Raw genomic sequence first — 21,109 nt, forward strand, 5'->3', positions numbered from 1 at the left:
ATGTGAAATTTGTCATAAGAGATCAAGAATCAAATCTTACCAACGACAGTGTGAACAAATCTCTCAAAATGAGGACTCTTTGTGCGCAGTGAGCAAAAAGGGTGGGCGATTCTGTTTTTTGTGAATTACTACATATTCCTTGTGAGATGACCAGTGACGGGTCCTCCCACCTAATAGGTCGTTAAATCATCGTAATTTACCTCTTTACTATCTAGTCGGACCAGGTGGGTGAGAATTACTACAAATATGGAATGAATTGAAACTTGCTTAATACATATAGTTGATCAAACTTGTTAACAGTAGAAAATTTTGTGGGATGAGTAATTTACAATCAAATCAATCCAACTATCCACAAGTAGTTTTCTACTCTCTCTTTCTCTGTCTCACTTCAATTCTTCTGTCATGTTGTCTTCACTCTTCACCCTCATGCAATTAAAACACAGACCAAGTGGGGACTGGGAATAAAACTGGGTAGTTAGCAGATGGAGAAGAGAATCCAAAGGGGCCATCCATCATCCATTCTATGCTGTGCTTCCATGATCAGACGCGTCTTCGTAGTAGTAAGGCGTTAACTTCCCGTCCTTCGAGCCCGCCTTTGGCTGCTGCTTCCCCGCTTCGCCTACTTCTTGCAGCATCTTCACCACGCGTCTCATGGAAGGGCGGTTGATCGGGAGAGGGCTGGTGCAGAGGAGGCCAATGTTGAGAACTTTGCAGATTTCTTCCTTGAAACAGGAATCCAGTTTTGGATCAATCACATTCTCTATGCCTTTCTGGTCCAAAGTGGTGCATACCCACTTCACTAAATCCTTTTCCCCGAGCTCGGGATCTACCGGGCGCTTTCCTGTCACTAACTCCAGTATAACTACCCCGAAGCTGTATATATCGCTCTTCTCGTTCACCCTAAGCGTGTATCCATATTCTACAAATACAGATCAAATTTGGTTTAAATTGATACCAAATTGAAGCATGTGCTCCATTTCAACTAAAAGCCTAAGCTGATAGTTGGATTGCACATTAATGGTTATATACTCAACAATGATCAATACTGGCAATATATGTATAATATAGATATATACCTGGTGCAATGTAACCACAAGAGCCTGCAATGCCAGACATGGGTTTGGTGCCCTTCTCGTTTCCATCGACAACCTTAGCGACACCAAAATCAGCAACTCGGGCTCCAAAATCGCCATCGAGCAGGATATTGTTGGACTTAACATCTCTGTGCACAATCGGGGGCACACAATCGTGGTGCAGATAGGAGAGTCCCTCGGCAGAATCCATGGCTATCTTATACCTCATCGCCCAATCGAGCAGCCCGCTTTTGCTACTGTGAAGCAAATCGCCTAAGCTACCATTAGGCATGTACTCGTACACCAAGAGCTTGCAGTCCCTCGTGATGCAAGAACACCAGAGCTTAACGATGTTCTTATGCCTGATCTTCCCGAGGGTCTCCACCTCCGCTTCAAATCCGTCGTCCCGAGACTTGCCCTTCTCGAGATCACAACTCTCGTCTTGCAGCTTCGTGTTCGTCTGGATTTTTTTCACAGCCACCGCCTCTCCGTTGCTCAAGACAACCTTGTAAACCTTCCCAGATAGCCCGCTTCCAATGACGTTATCCTCGTCTAGGGCATCCAATATCTCGTACTCATCAAAACCCAGTTTATGGAAAGACATTAAGCTCCATTTCGATCTATCAATAGCCCTTTTCGCTTTCTCGAAGCTCCTATACTTCCAATAGAACCAAGCCACTCCCACGATAAGCACCAAACCGGCAAACACAAACATTAACCTCAGCAACCAAACATAACCAGAATGTTTGCCTTCATCTCTCCCATCACACAACCCCTCAATGTCTCCACACAACCCGGGATTCCCCAGAAAGCTGTTCTTGTACATTGGCTTCGCATACAAAGGCGGAATATCACCAGAAAGGCGATTATTCGACAAGTTCAGTTGATTTAGCTTCAGATTTTGTAGTTCCATTGGAACTTTACCTGAAAACTGGTTTCCTGATAAATCAAGATAGTTTAAAACAGACAAACTACCAATTTCCAGAGGAATATTCCCAGAAAGATCATTATTTGCAAGATTCAATTCATTTAATCTCTTCCAATAATGAATACCGTTAGGAAGTGTACCGGATAATTCATTGTTGTGAAGATCAAACCTTCCCATCTGCCCAAGATTCACAATGCTCGCCGGTAAAGGCCCGGAAAACTGGTTATCATTGCCCAGAAAATCAAGAAGATTTTCAAGAAAACCAATCTCCTCTGGAATGGTACCGGAAAATTTGTTCTTTGATAAAACTAAAGACGATAAGTTTGAAGCTCCGGCGATGGTTTTTGAGATTTCTCCGGAAAATGAATTGTCTGCCAGCTCAAGCAAGGATATATGGGGCAACCCCCAAAACCCCGCCGGAATGCTGCCGGAAAATTTGTTGCGCGCAAATCTCACCCGTTGTAAGCTGCGGCATTGGCTCAAACTCGCCGGAATCTCTCCGGAAAATGAGTTGTCTATCATCAAGACCTCCTCTAAAACTCCCATTTCACAAAGAGTTGCCGGAATTTCACCGGAAAAGTGATTATCAGAAACATCTATCCACAGTAAAGGCGAGATTTTACCGAGATTTTTGGGCAAGCTTCCGTTCAGCTTGTTTTGGAAAAGCTTCAACTCATATAAGTTGGGCGAGTTTGCAATGCTTTCCGGCAAGTTACCTTCCAACTGGTTTTCGTAGAGATTGAGTGACTCGAGCGGCAACTCGCACAACTCCGCCGGAATTGTCCCCGTCAACTGGTTCATCGACGCGTCTATTAGCCTCAGCGCCGTCATTTTCGACCACCCTTTCGCCGGAAGCTCCCCGGTTAACGAGTTGTTGAAGAGCTCAATTTGTACGGCGCTGGTCAACTCGGTGATCCAACTCGGCACCGGCCCGCTCAGCTGGTTCCATGCAAGGTCCAAATCGATCAGTTTGGTGAGCCGACTCAGCGAGTCAGGAATTTCTCCGATTAAGTTACAGTAGCTAAGCCACAGCACCTCCAGATTCGTTAAGTTCCCCAGCTCCGGCGGGATCCGACCCGGAGAAAGCGGGTTGTACGACAGATTCAACTGCTTCAAACTCGAAACATTCCCGAGAAACGCCGGAACCGTCCCGTCCAACAAATTCTCGACCAACCCCAACACTTCAAGCTTCTGAAACCTCCCGAAGCTGGCCGGAATGTCGCCGGAAAAATTATTCCCGCTCAAATCAAGGTACTTCAAGTTGGGCAGCTCCGCCAAAACCGGCGGAAGCGACCCAGTCAAGTAGTTCTGCGCCAAATCCAGATGCTCCATAGCCTTACATGCCGACAACCCATCCGGAAGCGTGGAGGCTATCGAGTTGTTATAAAACGAAACAAAGCTCAAATCTTTAAGCCGGCAAAGAACCTCCGGGAAAGACCCACCAACATTCGCATTCGAAAGATCCAGAGCCGTCACCGATCCCGACCCGCCACATGAAACACCAAACCACTTACACGGCGACTTGTCGCCGTCATTCCAGCCCGAAAGCACCCCATCCGGGTCGTCCAGCCCGACCTTCACACTGTGGAGATACAGAACTTCCTGGTTTACAGAAACAACGAAAACTGGAAAGAAAAGAAGAACAAGAAAGACTTCAAGAACCATTCTGATCCAAATAGCAGAGTATAGCAGTAGCAGAGAAGAAGCTTCTTTTCTTTTCTTTTCTTTTCTTCGCCTGTGAAAAAGATGGAAGAAGAAGAAGATTAAACTGAAGAACAGTTTAAGAAGAAGTGGGAGACGAAAACAGTGGAAGACATGTTGAAGTAGAGTGTGAAACTGTGAGGGAATGTATAGATTTTTTGTTTATATATATACTTGCAGTTACGGACTTACTGTGTTTAAACTCAGTACATATTTTGTCTATGCTTCTTCCTCGCTTCTTGATTACTACCATAATTCTGTCCTTTTCATTTCCTATTTAAGGAGAAAACTATGTATAATTTTTGTTTATGCTTCATCAAACATTACAATTGTGCTGTTCATGATTGTGTGTTTTTTGCTGAACTTTTACATGATTATGTTATTCGACAAATTTCTACACCAAGCCTCACATGTTTTTGTATTGCAGCGATTGTATTTATATGATCATGCTTCTTTTTATTATTATTATTTTATTATTTTGTAAAAATTTTAAAGAAAAAATTGGTAATGTACGGTTGATGGAGAAAGACCCCAGTCCAACAGGTTGTGGGACAGTGGATTAGGGCACGCCCGTAAAACAGGCAAATACCATACGAGTAGCGGCAGATTCATAAAACGTATTTATGCTCAAGTAAATGAAGTAATTAAACATGTGACAATAGTTTTGTCCTCGAAAATACAACCATGTTTGGTAAATGTTTGTTAGCTAATTGGATTAATTAGATGATATAATTAATTAATAACATTAGTTGATTGTAGAAAGGTGTTTGGTAAATTAGCTGTTCGCTGATAACTGTTTGGTATAATTACTAATTCAAAAAGTTACTTTGAGCAATTTTTTGAATTTTAGCATTTTAGAGTTATAAAAAGCTAATTAATCAAATACTTATATTGATTTTTCACTTCTTCTTCCAAAAGGTTGAACCCCAACCCGACAGAGCAGTGGGAGGTTGTAAATCATGGTGACTCAACTGAACATTAATCACAGAGGCTAAACCGGTGCTCACTGCGCCCTGGTCATTCTTCCAAAGTTTCACCTCTATGACCCGTTGAGCTACCCATGCGGGCATTTTTCACTTCTTAGTATCATGTTAAAAAGGCTTCGTCTTCTTTATTTGAGCTGGTCAACTATGGATAACCTAGGTTACTTTACCTTCTCGGCTATGGTCACAAAGTGACATTTACCCAATACGAACTATCGAGTAGTAGCTGCAAGTTTCTCTCGTCACTTAAAAAGAAAAAAGCTTAGCCTACTAAATTGAGGTTATTACTTGCTAGCCGGCCAAGTTATATTAGTTGGATTGTTAATTTAGTAACCACAATGCTTCAAGTTTAATTTTCTATGAGAGTAGAATCGCCTATTGTTTGAGTCAAACCTTCTTTATTTAAATCAGTGAATTATAACTTACACTGATGTGGTCTATTGACAAGGGTCACAAAGTGGGATTTATATGATGCCCATAGTGTGATGAATTTGAGTTTTGTGAGTACGCTCGCTCCAAGGTGTTATTCTTTGTGTTGGGGACGGTCTATTCATGGTCAGATCAGTTCTCTAATCTCTATGCTATGATGGGACTTGTGCATGTAACTCCAGGATAGGAAACCGAGTGTCAAATTAAGTCCAGGAAGCTGCGATAAAAGAGAAACAAAATAGATTCAGAGTCAGTGAGAAACAAGACAAAAGTGTGGGCAGAGTTCCCAACGAGGTCAATGAAAACAGTGAAACCTGTCGAACTGTTCTTCCCACATTTTTCAATTTCTGTTTTCTCCAGTAACGTAACATTGCTTGTTCGATGCAGCGGAGAACACGAGCTGGGGAACTCCCATTTATGGGAAAATATGTCACACACCAATTTCGGGTTTCACTTTTCAATCCAATTTATTTATTTGAAGGTGAATACAGAGTAAATTCACATCCTGTGTTGTGTAGTAACTCATAATTCTGCACTATAAAGATTATTATGTACCATAAATTTGATCAAAAAAATATTAGTAAGAATCAACTTTATAACCTAAGTACGGATCATCATGTTCCAGTGATTGTGCATAGTTTGAAATATTAAGGAAAAAATGATATTTTTTTCTCTTGAATTATACGATTATACATTTTTTTTTTCATGAATTATTCATGTTTTTCATATTTTTCCTCTCAATTATTTCAAAAGTGATGATTTTTTTCGTCTCCTGTTAAATAGATTGTTAAAAATAAAGATTTATATATAGAATTAAGTTCCAGTGCGGGTGAATGTTTCCCGCGCGGTTTTAAGGTGCGTGAGTTTTGTACTTAAAGTGCGTGAGTCTTGTGCTTAAGGTGTGTGAGTTTTGTGTTTAAGGTGTGTGAATGTGTACTTAATGTGAGTAGTTGTTGAAACTTAAGGTGATGAGTTTTATGCTTAAAGTACGTAAATTTTGTACTTAAGGTGCGTGAGTCTCGTGCTTAAAGTATGTACGTGAGTTTTGTGCTTAATATGAATAATTGTTGAAATTTTAAGGTGCGTGAGAGGTCGTGAGTTCGAGCCTGATTCTTTTGAGTCATAGCATTCAAAAAAAAAAAAAAAAAGGCTGAGGATTTTTTTCGTAAATAAAAAATATTAATTTGGATAGAGGTCTTTTTGGTGGGGTCCTGTTTGGCATGTTGAATCGTTTGGTTGTGAGTTGGGAGATAGGGAATTTGAGTGCAGCTGTAGAGAAGCGTGGGAATTGTCATAATATATTTTGATGGCAGGTAGGTGAGGATCCGACATCGTACCAGGGAGATTTATTTTCCTCAATGTTTTCGAATGTAATTTCGGATTTATAATAATTAATTTTTCTGACTCAACTCAACCTATTATCCTGTACCAACATGTTTGGTATATCACATGTCCTTTTCATTGCACTAACTATACCATCAAATAAAGTAACACTACGGGGTGTTTGGTTGGATGGAAAACATTTTCCATGAAAAATATTTTTCTAAAAGTGAAGGAAAATGATGTTTTATGTTGTTTGGTTGGATGGAAAACATTTTTCATTGGAAAAAGTTTTCCTTGAGTATAAGGAAAACAAATTCCTAACTTTTGTTAGGTATTTTGTTTTCCATGAAAAACTAATATGTCAATTTTACCCTCACCATTCTTTATTAATTACTCTTATTATTATTATATTATTATTGTTGTGTAGGGTTATATTTGTCATTATACACATTATTCCTTACCATTCCAAACTCAACCAAACAATGGAATTCATATTCCCAGTAATTTCTTTTCCACCAACCAAACAATGGAATCTATTTTCTTGGAATTTATTTTCCATGGAATTTCAATTCCATTTCCCTTCAAATATTTTCCAGCGAACCAAACGAGCCCTACATTCTTTTACAAAATTATTGAGTTTCTAATATAATCCGTATTTCTATATTTAATTATTATGTAAATTATATATTAATTTGTAACGAGATCAATCAATTCAAGACTAACTAATTAAATAACAAAAATTATTTAAAAGAATTATATTGTAGATAGTGACACATTAATTAGTAAATATTAGTGTGCCCACATTATAGACAAAAATTAAAAGATTTTAAAATTTAAACCAAATAAATAAATCTAAATGCATTAGATAAACCATTCTTAGTAACACAAATGTCATATCTTTACTAAGTGACTTGTGGTCTACACAAATGTCATATCTTTACTAAGTGACTTGTGGTCTACTGGTATTGGGTTGCTCCCTTTAGTGGGAGGTGAAAGGTTTGAACCTCAATTAAGGCAAATAATGTGTGACTGACAGATACTCAGTCACAGATCGTGAGCCCTTGGGATTCTTAGCCATTTTCGCTTTCAGAGAGATGAGAAGTGTTATCGGCTGAATCAAATGAGGTGACAGGAATTTGGTTAGGACGTGCAATGTCAAGGAACGCGTTCCTTTTGTGTGCCGTCAATATAGCCTAGCAGTCTAAGTCCAATGAGAGTGGAGTGAACTGTCGACGCCATACCGGAAAGTTAACCATAGTGAGACGAATTGGAAAGTGAGTAGGAGCAGCAGACAATTGAATGATAGCAGTACTAGTTGTAATCTCCATTGGATCAAAGAGAAGAAGAAAAGAAAAACAAAATATCGTGAGAGTGTTTTAGGCTCTGATACCATATGAAGGAAAAGTATTAACTGTTGTATTAAGCATTAAAGAGCAGAAGCATATATATGTACAATATATAGGTATAACCAAGAGACATTACAGGAGATAAGTTACACAACAAAGAAGATCTACTCTAATGGAGAATAAAGTTAACAGTAAAGACTAAACAATAGATGAATTATAATCCTTAATATGGGAAAATTGTTTTAGCATACCCAATTGTAAATTTTAGGAGTTTTGTTGTGAGCCTAATGTGATGTGAGAGAGAGAGAGAGAGAGAGAGAGAGAGAGAGAGGATAAAAGATTCTTGCAGGATGAGTGATTTTTTGTGGGGCCCACGAGAAAGAAAAAAGGAAAAGCCACTCTCATTAACTCGCGTTCAACGCAAGATGTGCGCCCAAATGGTGCGTAAAAGCTTTTTTTGTTCTTCTTCTTGTGATGTTTTTTAAAATAAAATAAAAAAAAACTTTTGTTATCTCTCATCTTTCCTTGTAATTTGACAAAAACTCCTCAAAATCTATGCTTAATGGGCTTACACGTGAAAAAAAAAATTGGGCTTGCTTTATTTGCTAATGGGAAGCATGATTTTTTCTCTTGCAAAGACAAGTTTTTTGTGGACCCCAATAATATAAATTTTTACGCACAAAACGCGTGTTTCGCACACTCATGCGCCCAACACGCGGCAGGCTGGGCACATAAAAATCCCTTCTTAAATTTTTTTCTTTGTCAACGCAGACTTTTTTTCCTTTTCTTTTGCTCACCTTTTCCTCTCTCCTCTTTCCTACTTGAGTTAGAAAAATCAACAAAATATCTCAATAAATAAGGTTGCACTAATTAAAACTTTCTTTATAATTTTGTTATCTTGTATATAATTTGACCATTAATGACTTGATTGACTTTTTTTTTTTTTTTTTTTTTTTTTTTTTTTTTTACGATCTTTGTTATGATTTTATTCCATTAAAAATGTTCATTTATTTTGATCATTAATATTATTACTGAAAACCTACCGACATGTCCCAAAATCACCATGTAAAGAGCATTAATGCAGTGTCAATGAAGCTATCTCTCCACGCCCTTGTAGAAAGAAATTTAATTGACTCATTTCTAGTTGAAAGATTTTCTTAAAAAAAAAAAAAAGGAATTGTTTTATCCTCTTTAATTAAAACAAAACATAAATCATTAAGTACTTTTATGTTCATGTCTACTAGTTTGGTCGCGTAATTATATAGTCTCGACACACTATGCCATTTACGTGTTTCCCACATGTAATACTAATTTTATCTTATAATATATGCATATTTATATATTGCTCATTTTGTAAAATATAATAAACTCGGGTACGAACATGTCATTAACACCTGATTATTATGCTCTAGACATGAATAATTTAAGAATACAAAAACTTGTGAGGTCGTTAATTTCATGTGAAACAAATCTTAAGTATGTAATACTTTTTAGTAAAAATGTAACAATGTTTTGTTTACTACTTGTTTTGGAGATTCATATTCGCGTATGATATGAAGACTTGATATTTATACTAGCTATACTCATCTTCAAATGTGAGGTGAAATCATTGGGTTAAAGATTTTAGTGATACCTCGCCTATTGTATTGTGATGGCGTTCCATATATACGTGAGTATTAAATGCCATAATTCCCATAAAAGATGTCTAATGCACATATTAAAAACAAAAAAAAACAAAAAAAAACAAAAAAAAAACAAAAAAACTTAACTTACCAAGTTTAGAACGCCTGCTATACTGAACTTGTTAATTTCTTATTATATTGAATTTATTGAATAACACACACACACACGTACACGCGCGCGCGCGCACATACACACACACACACACATATATATTAGTGATCATATGAGAACTACTCATAATTAATAACATAAGAATCAATCTGGTGTACGTATTAAAAAAGATAGATCTATGGTTGAAATTAATTTAGGAGATTAAAAATATGTGTGTGCATATAGAATGTTATGATGTGTGCGGATTATATATATATAGAGACACATACATATATATACATAACATAATGTCGTGACTTTTAAATCATGCATGCTGCAATGCTACCTACCTACTGTCAGTCGGTCATTCATTTTGGACCTAGCTGTACTAATCAATTTAATATTATTTTATATTTTGTATTTCCTGCGAGAAATTCCCTGATTATTTGAAGTCTGAAGTAGCATGCAGCATGCAATTAAAACATATAATTAAGCAGTAGAATACTTTAGAGACAGTACTCATTATGAAAGAATTATGTCAAGAAATTGATAGATGTCCCTAATATTATATGGATATAATTTGACTGGTCAAAGGGTTTTAATATATAGTAAATGAAATGTTGTCCAAGGATGTATTAATTTTTGAAGTCAATTTTGAAGTAATTAAAATGATGACAAAATCCATAGATTATAAACTCCCAAGAATAAAGTGATACGTCAGATTATTAGTATTTATGTCAAAAAATATTTGTGTTATTTTTCTGATACCTTTTGTCATCTAAAAACCCACAACCAACATGATCTGAGAGTTTAAGATCAAACGAGCAATACGTTTTAATAAGCTCACTACTTTTGTCACATTAGCTGGTATTAGTGGTATATTTTATCACTTAATTAGCTAGATAACTCCACAACCAATACCAAAGAAAAATGACCTAAGACATTTGCAGGGCGGAAAGCGTGAATGGGAAGGTGAAAGTGCAAAATAAAATGATGAAGGTCTCAGTTTAATTTGCTTGGTTGTTAAGCTAGGGAGCTGAGAAAGTGGCATGATGGAAGAAAGGTGTTCAATTCGCCATTGCAATCATCATTGTAGCTACCTATCTGGGAGACTAGGACTGCACTAATCGATCAACATATCTTGGCATGGCATATATGTACATTTCACATTTGGCATGACTATCTACTAATCTAGTAATCTAGCTAGCTAGGTCAACAATATCATAATATATGTAATGTTGTCGATACTTTTGTCATATTAGTCAATTCTCTCTCCATTTGCTAATTTTGTCAATTCTCTTTCCTCTTGCAATACACTTGACTTTAAATAAGAAAAAAGTTTCTCTCTCTTGCCATGTATGCTTGCCAATCCCAAACCGGGATAATGGCAGCCTTAGTTTCATATTAGAGTATTGTTGGGCTAATTATCACTAGCCTTGATCAGCTCCTTCATCAATTCCATAGCTGACCTAAATTAAAGCTTGATAGAAACCATTACCATACTAAAACTAAATATGATGATCAACTGAGGTGGGAGCTCGACCAGATCAAACTAATGCCCCTAACGGCCATGCTAAAAGTTGCTATCTAACGTCATAGTTACATTTGTTATGCTCAGTAGCTTCACCGCTGAGGCAATATGAAACATGTTTTAGATGGCTGGTAAAAACGTGTATTTATTTTGTTTGTAACAATTTGAATGTTGTTAACTCTAAAATAGCTAATATATATAAATACTAAAAATGCAACCTCACCAGGAGGGAGCAATTCAAATACATTACTCCGGACTATTCTTAGATTTGAGAGTTGTGGGCTACTCAAAGTCTTTCGTTTACATTATTGCTTTATTGTTCCATTCCCTTTAATCTATTAAAATCCATCATCTGACTTCATATATGTTAGGGTCATAGCATTCATATTTACACTAACAAGTATCATAATATATGTTGGATATTTTACATGCCAAATCAGCCAAACAAGTCCAATATAATCAACAAAAACCTACAAGTGTGTATACAGGGATTACAGGCCACACATTTAATTTATAATAAATAATATAAATAATTACTGATAATGACGTAAAGATAGACAGATATATATAATTAAGTGATTATGTGAATAGAAATATCCTGTCATCATTGTAGATGGGTTTTAGTAGCCAAGTCAGCAGCTATGTCCAAGTCAGCCATGCCCAACTCCCTAGCTAGCTCATCCTTGATAGTCGATATATAGAGTTTACTGTATATCATTCCTTATGATTATGAAAGAGAAGATGAGAGTGGAGAAAAAAAAGAAAGAAAGAAAAAACAAAATTGAAATTTAAAAAATAATAATAATAAAAGAAATAGTCACGCGCCCGTGTGGCCATCGGTTGTCCGCGAACGCGCACAACATGTGTTGTTTTTTTTTTTTTTTTTTGACATTATTTTGATCTTTGCAGGAGAAATAATTCACTCATTAATCCCACCCCACATCTATAAATAACCCCATCCAAGCTATTTCATCTGACATTAACCCCGTATTTTGAGGGAATTTTACAGGTGTGATTAGCAAAGAGAAAATGAGAGAAAAGAGATAAAGAAAAAAGAAAAACAAAATAAAATAAAAACACATAAAAAAAAAGTTGGGAAAATGGTCAAATAGGCCCTCGAACTTTAGCTTAAAAGTCAATTAGGCCCCTAAACTTTTTAAATGTGCAATTACACCCATCAATAATTCATTTAAGTGCAATGAAGCCCAAAAATAAATTAATGACCTGCTATCACAGGTCATTAAGGTTCAGGCCACCTTCTAGCGAATTTTTCGGCCAAAAAAAAAAAAGTGACCGGCAAAATTTTCGATAAAAAAGTGATCGGCGAAATTTTCGACAAATCTAGGTCGGTTGCTGGTCACTTTTTTTTGCCAGAAAATTCGCCGGAAGGTAGCCTGAACCCTAATGACCTGTGATAGCAGGTCATTAATTTGTTTTTGTGCTTCATTGCACTTAAATGAATTGTTGATGGGTGTAATTGCACCTTTAAAAAGTTTAGGGGCCTAATTGACTTTTAAACTAAAGTTCGAGGGCCTATTTGACCCTTTTCTCAAAAAAGTTTAACAATGGCATGCGCCCGGTGAGCGCGCTGTTTTTACCCAAAGCGTAAGAGATGCGCAAATAAGAAAACAGATGGGACCCACATTATTGATAAAATCCTCATTTTACTGCAACAAACTTAGCCTTCCCTCTCCTCTCTCCTTTCTCCTCCACCTTGTCATTTTTTCTTAAATCTTGTGTACAACCCCCTTATTAGGGTTGATCTTAAGCTTATCATCATTATGTTCTATACTGCACGTAATATCTAGCAATAAACTACACTAATTTACTATTAACGTATCATTATATTAGGGTTTTTTAAAAAATAGCAAAATTCCTTTCAATTTGAGTTTCAACTTGCACGAAGAGTCAAATTTGAAATCTTGTGATTATCAGGTCAACTATCTGACCAACATGGTTAAATTAGTTGCCCCTAAGTTTCTTTGAGGTTTTCGTCAAGCTAAATAAAAGCGAGAGAGAAAATGTTATTAAAAATAATAATAATAAGATAGTCGTCAATACTTTCGCACCAGGGCTTCTTCTTTTTTTTTTTTTAAGGGTTTCTTTTTCACAATCACCAACGCAGCTAGCTAGCTAACTAGCCATGATCTCTTTCATGGCTGAGATTGAGAAAGGTGTAACAGGATATACATATGGTGGCCAAAGGGGACCATCGTCCTTCCAAAGAGGAAAAGAAATACTTGAAAGTACTCTATATGAATCAAGCTAAGTAGTAGCATCTAATAGCGATGTGTTTGTTTATTTATTTATTTTTATCAATCATTATTATTGTGGCAATAGCATGTTTTATATCTACATCTGGCTATGATTATTCTTGGATCTCTTTTTCCATCATTTCTACTTACTTTTTAAATAGTTTCTTAATTCACATTTTAAAGGGAAAAAGTAGCGTTGGCGGTGTATGTGTGGATACAAATTGAATTGTTTAGATCACTACTTCCCACCAATACGTACTTCAAATAACCTATTATTTAATTATAAGAATTATGGGGCTTTTCATATGGTAAAGTCAAAACATTACAGATATAACATGATTGAATGAGATATCGGATGTTTATGCAAATGAAATAATGTTATTTGTAATAAATTTTACAATCAATTCTCGAATGTTAAGTTATTTGTTGTTTTCTTATTAATTAAATTTATAGAAAATAATTGCAGGAAATACGTACATTTGAAAGAATTTTAATTAAGATGCTTGATATTACTCTAGCTAGAATCATAACAATTAAATTATCAAGCTATTTCAAACCTTCAATTCGTTTACTTTCTTAATTTTTTAAAAAAAAATCTCCAAAATGACCATTACCATATAATCATACAATACTAACGCAATGTGTATATATAATATAAAATATATTTTGTATATGCATATTGAAACCAATAGAATATATTCAGCAACGAAATACATACAAAAGAAAATTTATCCCAAAAAAAAATGACATACACTTTTATGGTGAGTTGCAATCTTCTTCGGTGAGTTGAGATCTTCTATTCAATGGTAAAATGTTATCTTTCTACAAATAGGTAAAGCAAGAGGCAAACATGATATATTATAAAAGAGTTCTTTTTAACATTGCATAATAAAAAATTGAACATGTAATTGAATAAGTTTTATACTTTCTCAATCACATTGAAAAAAATCATACCATGCCACCATAGGTAGGATTTATATATTTTCTTTGATTTTATTTGATTCCTAGCTGACCCAAAATTTTCTACCTTTTATATTATATTAAAAAAAAAATTAAACTTTCTTAGCTACCAAATGTCTTATAAATAATATTTGTTTAGTGCTCTGTCGGGTCAGGGTGTGGGGGGCCTTGGGGTTGTGAATTCAACCTTTTGGGAAGAATAATATTTATTTAGTAATAATTATTAATAAATTACTCAACCTCACTATAAGTGCTTACATTCAATTGTCCGTGCTTTGTGCAAATAGTATTTTTGTGCACATTTTTTTTGGAAAACATTATTAAAAAAAATAAAAAATCTACAATCGTATTTTATACATTATGAAATGTACTTTGTGGTTCATAAAATTATACTTTCTTCCTTATATACATTTGGCAAATCATAGGGTATAATTGTACAAATCACCCTACATTATAATTTTGTTTTTTTTTTTAATCTTTTACCCTTTTATATCATAGATTCTATAATTGTTAATATTTTTCACATGCATTGGCTAAACTAGGGTCTAGTGCATTACCATTTGGATGCCAAGATTGCACATTCCCACCCAGCCACTTTATGTTACCTCTAATAATAGCAAGATTCTTGGGCATGCCCTTTTTTGATGGGTTAGTTATTTTGTATGAAGAATTGTTATTTTAGGGGATGATGGATTAGGCTTTTAGGAGTTAAAAATATAGCAAACTAAAGTAGGACAATAAATTAGCTATAGCTATGGTCCATGCCTAAAGTAGTGACCTTGCCATTCCAATGATGGTGTGCCCTTTATGAGATTTTTTTTTAAAAATATATGGCATATACAACTGGATGGCTGGCTTCTGGGATTTGGCCATCAACATCTTTAATCTTTAAAGATGGGGAGTTACTGATGATAGGTGGAAACCAAGACTGATCCTTGGGGCCCCATTGCTCCATCTGTATTTTAAGTCATTATTATATCATGTAACAATTACACTCAAACTCAACGAGATTCTGAATCATTTTCTCAACAAGGAGGGTATAAAATTCAAAAAATAGAAACAGATGTGAAGATAAAAACTTCGATTAACAATAGAGGCATTAGGCAGCGACCGCAACATATTTTCTAACTCTTGCTAATGTGATTTATATCGACTTTATAAGAGATAATAAAGCAGTATTAAATTGAGATTAAATTTTTGCAAGTGGGCAAGAAAGTGATATTGTGAATAGCCCAGTTGAATTTGTTCCTCGACACATTAATGATTGTAATCTCATGACTCAACCCCATACCCTCTCTCTCTCTCTCTCTCTTCAACCTTTCTTTTGGGAACTTTTCCTTTTTGTCACTCCTTTTTGCGTGAAAAAAGCTATAATTTGTAAGTGTGCATTGGAAAATTCATTTCTCACCACCTTTGTTTGCTTTGCCTTTCTCTTCTTTTCTGATCACCACAAAACTCCCATCCCCTTTTGCCTCTAATATTTTGTGAATCATTAGTTGTGGTAGGACTAGGATCCGACTCCGTCATTGGATCACACAAAACCCTTTCTTTTCCTTATTATATTTATTTTGTGCCTACCTTTTAAATATTTTTAAACATGACTAACCACACCTTGTTTAAAAAGATGATTGAATTTGAGATTTCAAACAAGATGATTGAGGAACATACATATATAATAATATAATATATAAACATAAATGTATAGTCAAATAAGTATTATAAGTATATGATTGCTCGATAGATCGAGAAATATTAAGAACTTTCTTTTCTGTAGAGCAAGCTGGCTTTTATAGCATTGAGCGAGAGGTCATAACTGAGAGATTAAAAATGTCAATTTTTTCAATGCTCTATGATTATTAGGATTTGAGAAAAATTTTCAAATCTTTATATTTTAGATATTATCCATTTTGATCTTCTTTTAAATTTACCACCTATCAATATTGAGGTACATTTGGATGTTGTAACTATTATTAATTTAGCAAAATATTGTATTATTATTGAATGTAGGATTTCTTTAAAAACATTCTTAAACATGGGATAGTCTGAATGATCAGATTCAATGTGTAATCATTTGCTCTCTTATTTTTCTTTGGGAAAATGGCACTTTTTCCCACTATGTTATATACTTATAGCACTTTTCCCCCCTCAATTATTTAAGTGGCTCTTTTTCCCCCTGAAATGTTAAATGAACATATTTACCCTTAAAATAAATATTTCATTTATTTTTATTCTCTAATAAATTATTACTATAATTTGGTTCAAACTAGATACTATAGTAACCAAACTAAAATATTCCAATTACAATTTATAATCAAAACGCGATATTTAGAGTTTATTAAAATCACGAACTGGAATGGCCGGTTCATGTTCCGAACTGAAAAAATAAAATACATTTATTGTTGAATTTAAGCTATTTTAAAATAAAAAATAAAATTTTAAAATAAAGACGGTTCAAAATCGCGAACGGGATTCGGAACCGCCGGTTCATGATCCAGTTTTTTTTTTTATTCTTAAATTTAATAAATTGAAATCCAAATATTGGGTTCTAGATCTGAATCATAACTGAAAACTTTTAATTCGATTGCTATAGTGTCTGGTTCAGTTCGAATCGAACCGTGGTAATCGCTACATATACGCAATAATTTGTTGGAGAAGTAAAATAAATAAAATGTTTACTTTAAGGGTAGAAATGTCAATTTAATATATTAAGGGGGGAAACCACCACTTTTAAAATAATTGAGGGGGCTAATGTGCTTACATAAATAATTGAGGGGGAAAAAGTGCTATAAGTATATAACATAGGGGGAAAAAGTGCCATTTTCCCTTTTTCTTTCTTTCTTTTTGAGCATCCACTCTCTGGGGTGAGGATGTGGGGATTCAATAATTTGAAAGGATGACATAATTGGATTCAGATATGATTGGAAGGAAAATCTCTGTGCAGTGGAGGAGCAGCTCAACCAGCTAGTTGCCCAGGAATACATTAGAGTCCTTAACTCATTAATTATATCAACAATGCAAATGATCATCAGCTTTTAATTTCCATATTCTTCGAAACCGATTAACTCAACGATAGTGCATTCTTACAATAACAACATTACAAAGTGCATTCGGTTACATTATACCGAATTTATTTTTTTACAATACTTCATTATTTGAATTGTTGTCTCCAGTTGAGCCAATTCAACTTGGTTGGGCAATGCCCTATGGTCCAACTTGTTCAATTCTTTTCGGAGATTTGTTGTCTTTTATTGGGCCAAACCTAGTGGGCTACGATGAAATTCAATGTTCTATGTCTAAAAAAGCTACAATAGTTATGGGCAAATTATGTTGTGCACCCATGGTGCATACGGATGCAAAAACGACGTCGTTTTAATAAAACGCGCGTCTCCCCTTAAAAAAAAAAATCAGGTTCGATTCCCAGCAATAACATATGAACTAAAATTTCATAATCGATGAACTATAATTCCATAATCTAATCTATAAACTAAAATTTCAGAATCGATGAACTACAATTCCATAATCGATGAACTATAATTCCATAATCAATGAACTATAATTTCATAATCTATGAACTAAAATTCCAGAATGAATGAACAATATAATGTTGTTGCTGGGAATCGAACCTGAATTTCTTTTAAAGGGGAGACGCGCGTTTTTTAATAAAACGACTGCATGGTGCATACGGATGCACAACATAACTATCCGGATGTACTAACTGCTACCAATTTTGATGATGTAGGCCTCGTAACATTTTTGAAACACCCCATCTCGTTAAAGGAACCATACGATAATGTATTACACGACTTTTACTTTCTAATCTTGGAAAAATCCCTTCCTCAGCTCCCAAAACAGGGATAACAAATTCTTGTTTATTTGGTCATGCTGACATATAAACTCCAATCAAATGCCCAATTTGAGGTATCACTTCTACGCAATCCTATAAGTTTATAATCGTGTCTGCAAAATTAAGTATTCCAGTGAAGAAGCAACAATAATGTTGCGGATACGCTGCAAAACTTATTCTTAAAAGTTTAATGATCCGATCCATAGCTTTAGTAGTATGTACCAAACTGGGCGGCCAAAATCCAGAACATGATATGTTGGGCAAACTAAAACTACATAAATTTCTCTTTGTTTCTTGCAAGGCAGTGTAACGCTTATACCTCCCTTTTCCTGCACTCAATACCTTTCCGTCATCAAATATAATTTATGTAAATGTTGTTTCGTATAAAAGAGGTGTTAAATGAAGCAGAAAAACTCGACCAAGAAACGATAAAGAAATTGTCAGATTCTAAGAGATGGATATTCATGTGGGAGACGAAGAGTTGTCCCATAATAATGTTGTTGTTAGTGAAAAAGTTCCATTGTTGGTTCCCGATGAAGTGGAGAAAAACCTCGTACAGAAAGCCATTAGTCAGACGTTTCAGAGCGCCGCCCATTTAGCCAACCTTCTCCCCACCGGCGCGGTTCTGGCTTTCCAGCTTCTATCGCCCATATTCTCCAACCAGGGCGACTGCGACGCCGTGAGTCGGTTCTTGACGGCGTCTCTCGTCGCCATGTGTGGCCTCTCGTGTTTTCTGCTCAGCTTCACCGACAGCTTCAAGGACCAGAAGGGGAACGTCTGTTACGGGGTGGCGACGGTGAAAGGGCTGTGGGTGATCGACGGGTCGGCGAGTCTGCCGCCGGAACTTGCGGCGAAGTACAAGGTGAAATTCATTGATTTCGTGCACGCCGTCATGTCGGTCCTGGTTTTCGGGGCTATTGCGCTGTTTGATCAGAATGTTGTGAGTTGTTTCTACCCGGCGCCGTCCAAGGAAGCGCAGGAGATCCTCACGGCGGTGCCGGTCGGCATTGGGGTGGTTTGCAGTATGCTTTTTGTTGTTTTCCCCACCAAACGCCATGGAATTGGTTTCCCCTTAACGACTGATAATTAACTCGATCTATATATACCCATATTTTAAAAAAAAAATGTTTGATAACCCTTTCATTGTATAGAAAGAAAAAAAAAATTGTTTAATATTGAAAATTGGATGGGGTGATTTAAGGAAAATTGATTGAATGGAGTGAGTTAATGAAATTTGTATGTAAAGTCTTGGAATTATTTTAGCTATGTATTTTTCAACCAAGATTCATTTGCATGTAACGTGGCAGATTTGTTTCGCCCAAACAGAACAAAAATGTGAGCAACAATTTTGTTGTAGAGGCATTTTATCAAGCAGGTTGTCGGCTTCGTAGGTAGTCTAGACCAAACACCGGAATAAGCGGACCGATGTCTGACTTTCTATCCGGATCCGTAACCCCGTCGAGCAGTATTGGGCCGTGCGAACCTTTTAATGGGCCGAAAGTTTTCATAAATCTTTCTGAATCTGTGCTTTATTGATCCTCTTCATCTTTTCATTATAACATTTTTTTTTGAAGAATTATTAAAACATTTTTCGTCTTTTACCTTTCTATAATAATGAAATAGTAATTTCAAGCTTTCAATTATGAATGTAAATATTAGGCTATCCCCATTCACGAGTATTATTTGTTAGCCCGCATTCAGTTGGTCATAGCCTCATAGGGGTGAAGTTCAGGAATTGAGTCTCATCAGCGGTAGTGAGGGAGCTCTTTGTACGCAGTAAGCAAATATTTAACCTCTGTGTTCAGCTAAATTATCATATCATAATTTACATCCTCCGTCGAATCAGGGTGTGGGGGTCTTTAGGGTTGTGAATTCAACCTCTACACATCAACTTTGCAATTGGAAAAAAATCATGGATACAAACTTTACGCTGCTACGCACAAGCCTAACTAACTCCAATGTTTATGGTAAGAATTGAACCCCACTGATTATAAATTGATGTTTACTTCAAAGATTATACTATTTTTTTTGTTTTTTTCCTTGATGCGATAAAAAAATATCTCAAGAAATTGCATTTTGGATTTGCGCAATTGAAAGAGCGATTGGCATCACAAGAAAAATGGGAAAATGTTGATAAGAAAAAGAAAAGGCTGAGGCAGACAATAAGATTGGAGATGACAGCCTATTGGTTAGAAACCTCTTCTTGGAGGATAAGATAAGGCCCCACAAATCCCCTCCGGTTTCACCAAATTTCGTTTTAACCATTTCCAGTTTCCCACATCCAACCGGACCGGATATCATCTGGGCCCCACGTTGATTCAGTACTGCGCGACCAGAAACAGCAATCTGCACCCCATCCATTTTGCGCCGTTGATTTTTTTCTCCTGATTTTACAATCTCAAGACAGACTTGTATGATCCGTCGCATTCAAAAAAACAAATCATGTTATTGTTGGGAGATCATGGTGTTTCATGTTTGGTGAAATAATCGACAATATTTTGTTTGATATATTGTCGTAGTTCAAGTAAGGATAATTTCGTGTTGGATGGTAATATGTATTTTTTTACGTGATAAAATATTTATTAACGTGAAGTAGAGTCAATAAATTTACGATAGTCATTGAATAAAAGAATTTTATTATTCTTCAAATAAAAAAAAGAATTTTATTACCATGACAAATATGAACATATGATTTAAAATTATAAAAGAGAAAAAAACATTATTCTAACAATAAATATGATAATTACTCATCAAGAATCTTGTGGTCTAATGGTATCCGGTTTCTCTCAGATGAGATCGAATCCTTCCACTACATAGAACATAGTTATCCATATATCATATGAAATTTTTGGGAAAGAAGTTTTAGATTAATATTGTTTTAGTGTATTATGAAAAAAAAAAAAAAAAAAAAAGAGCATAAAATATATACTTTGCATTTTACCAACCCTAACATTGGTTTTATG

At 35.5% G+C, this 21,109-nt stretch overlaps 2 protein-coding genes across 2 annotated transcripts; one reads left to right on the forward strand and one right to left on the reverse strand.

Annotated features, from left to right (window-relative positions):
* Positions 1-235: 235 nt before the first annotated feature.
* On the reverse strand, positions 236-3,832 carry LOC109165841 (receptor-like protein kinase HSL1). Its single transcript, XM_019314794.1, has 2 exons — positions 1,077-3,832; positions 236-919 (listed from the first exon to the last, which is right to left on the reverse strand). The coding sequence occupies exons 1-2, from the start codon at positions 3,664-3,666 to the stop codon at positions 522-524; spliced, it is 2,988 nt and encodes a 995-aa protein (XP_019170339.1). The 5' UTR covers positions 3,667-3,832; the 3' UTR covers positions 236-521.
* A 14,731-nt stretch (positions 3,833-18,563) lies between these two features.
* On the forward strand, positions 18,564-19,403 carry LOC109165377. Its single transcript, XM_019314103.1, has one exon. It carries the CDS (start codon positions 18,601-18,603, stop codon positions 19,234-19,236), a length of 636 nt encoding a protein of 211 aa, XP_019169648.1. The 5' UTR covers positions 18,564-18,600; the 3' UTR covers positions 19,237-19,403.
* Positions 19,404-21,109: the final 1,706 nt, after the last annotated feature.

Source organism: Ipomoea nil, unplaced genomic scaffold (assembly GCF_001879475.1).
Source record: "Ipomoea nil cultivar Tokyo-kokei standard unplaced genomic scaffold, Asagao_1.1 scaffold3069, whole genome shotgun sequence".
Taxonomy (NCBI): Eukaryota; Viridiplantae; Streptophyta; class Magnoliopsida; order Solanales; family Convolvulaceae; genus Ipomoea; species Ipomoea nil.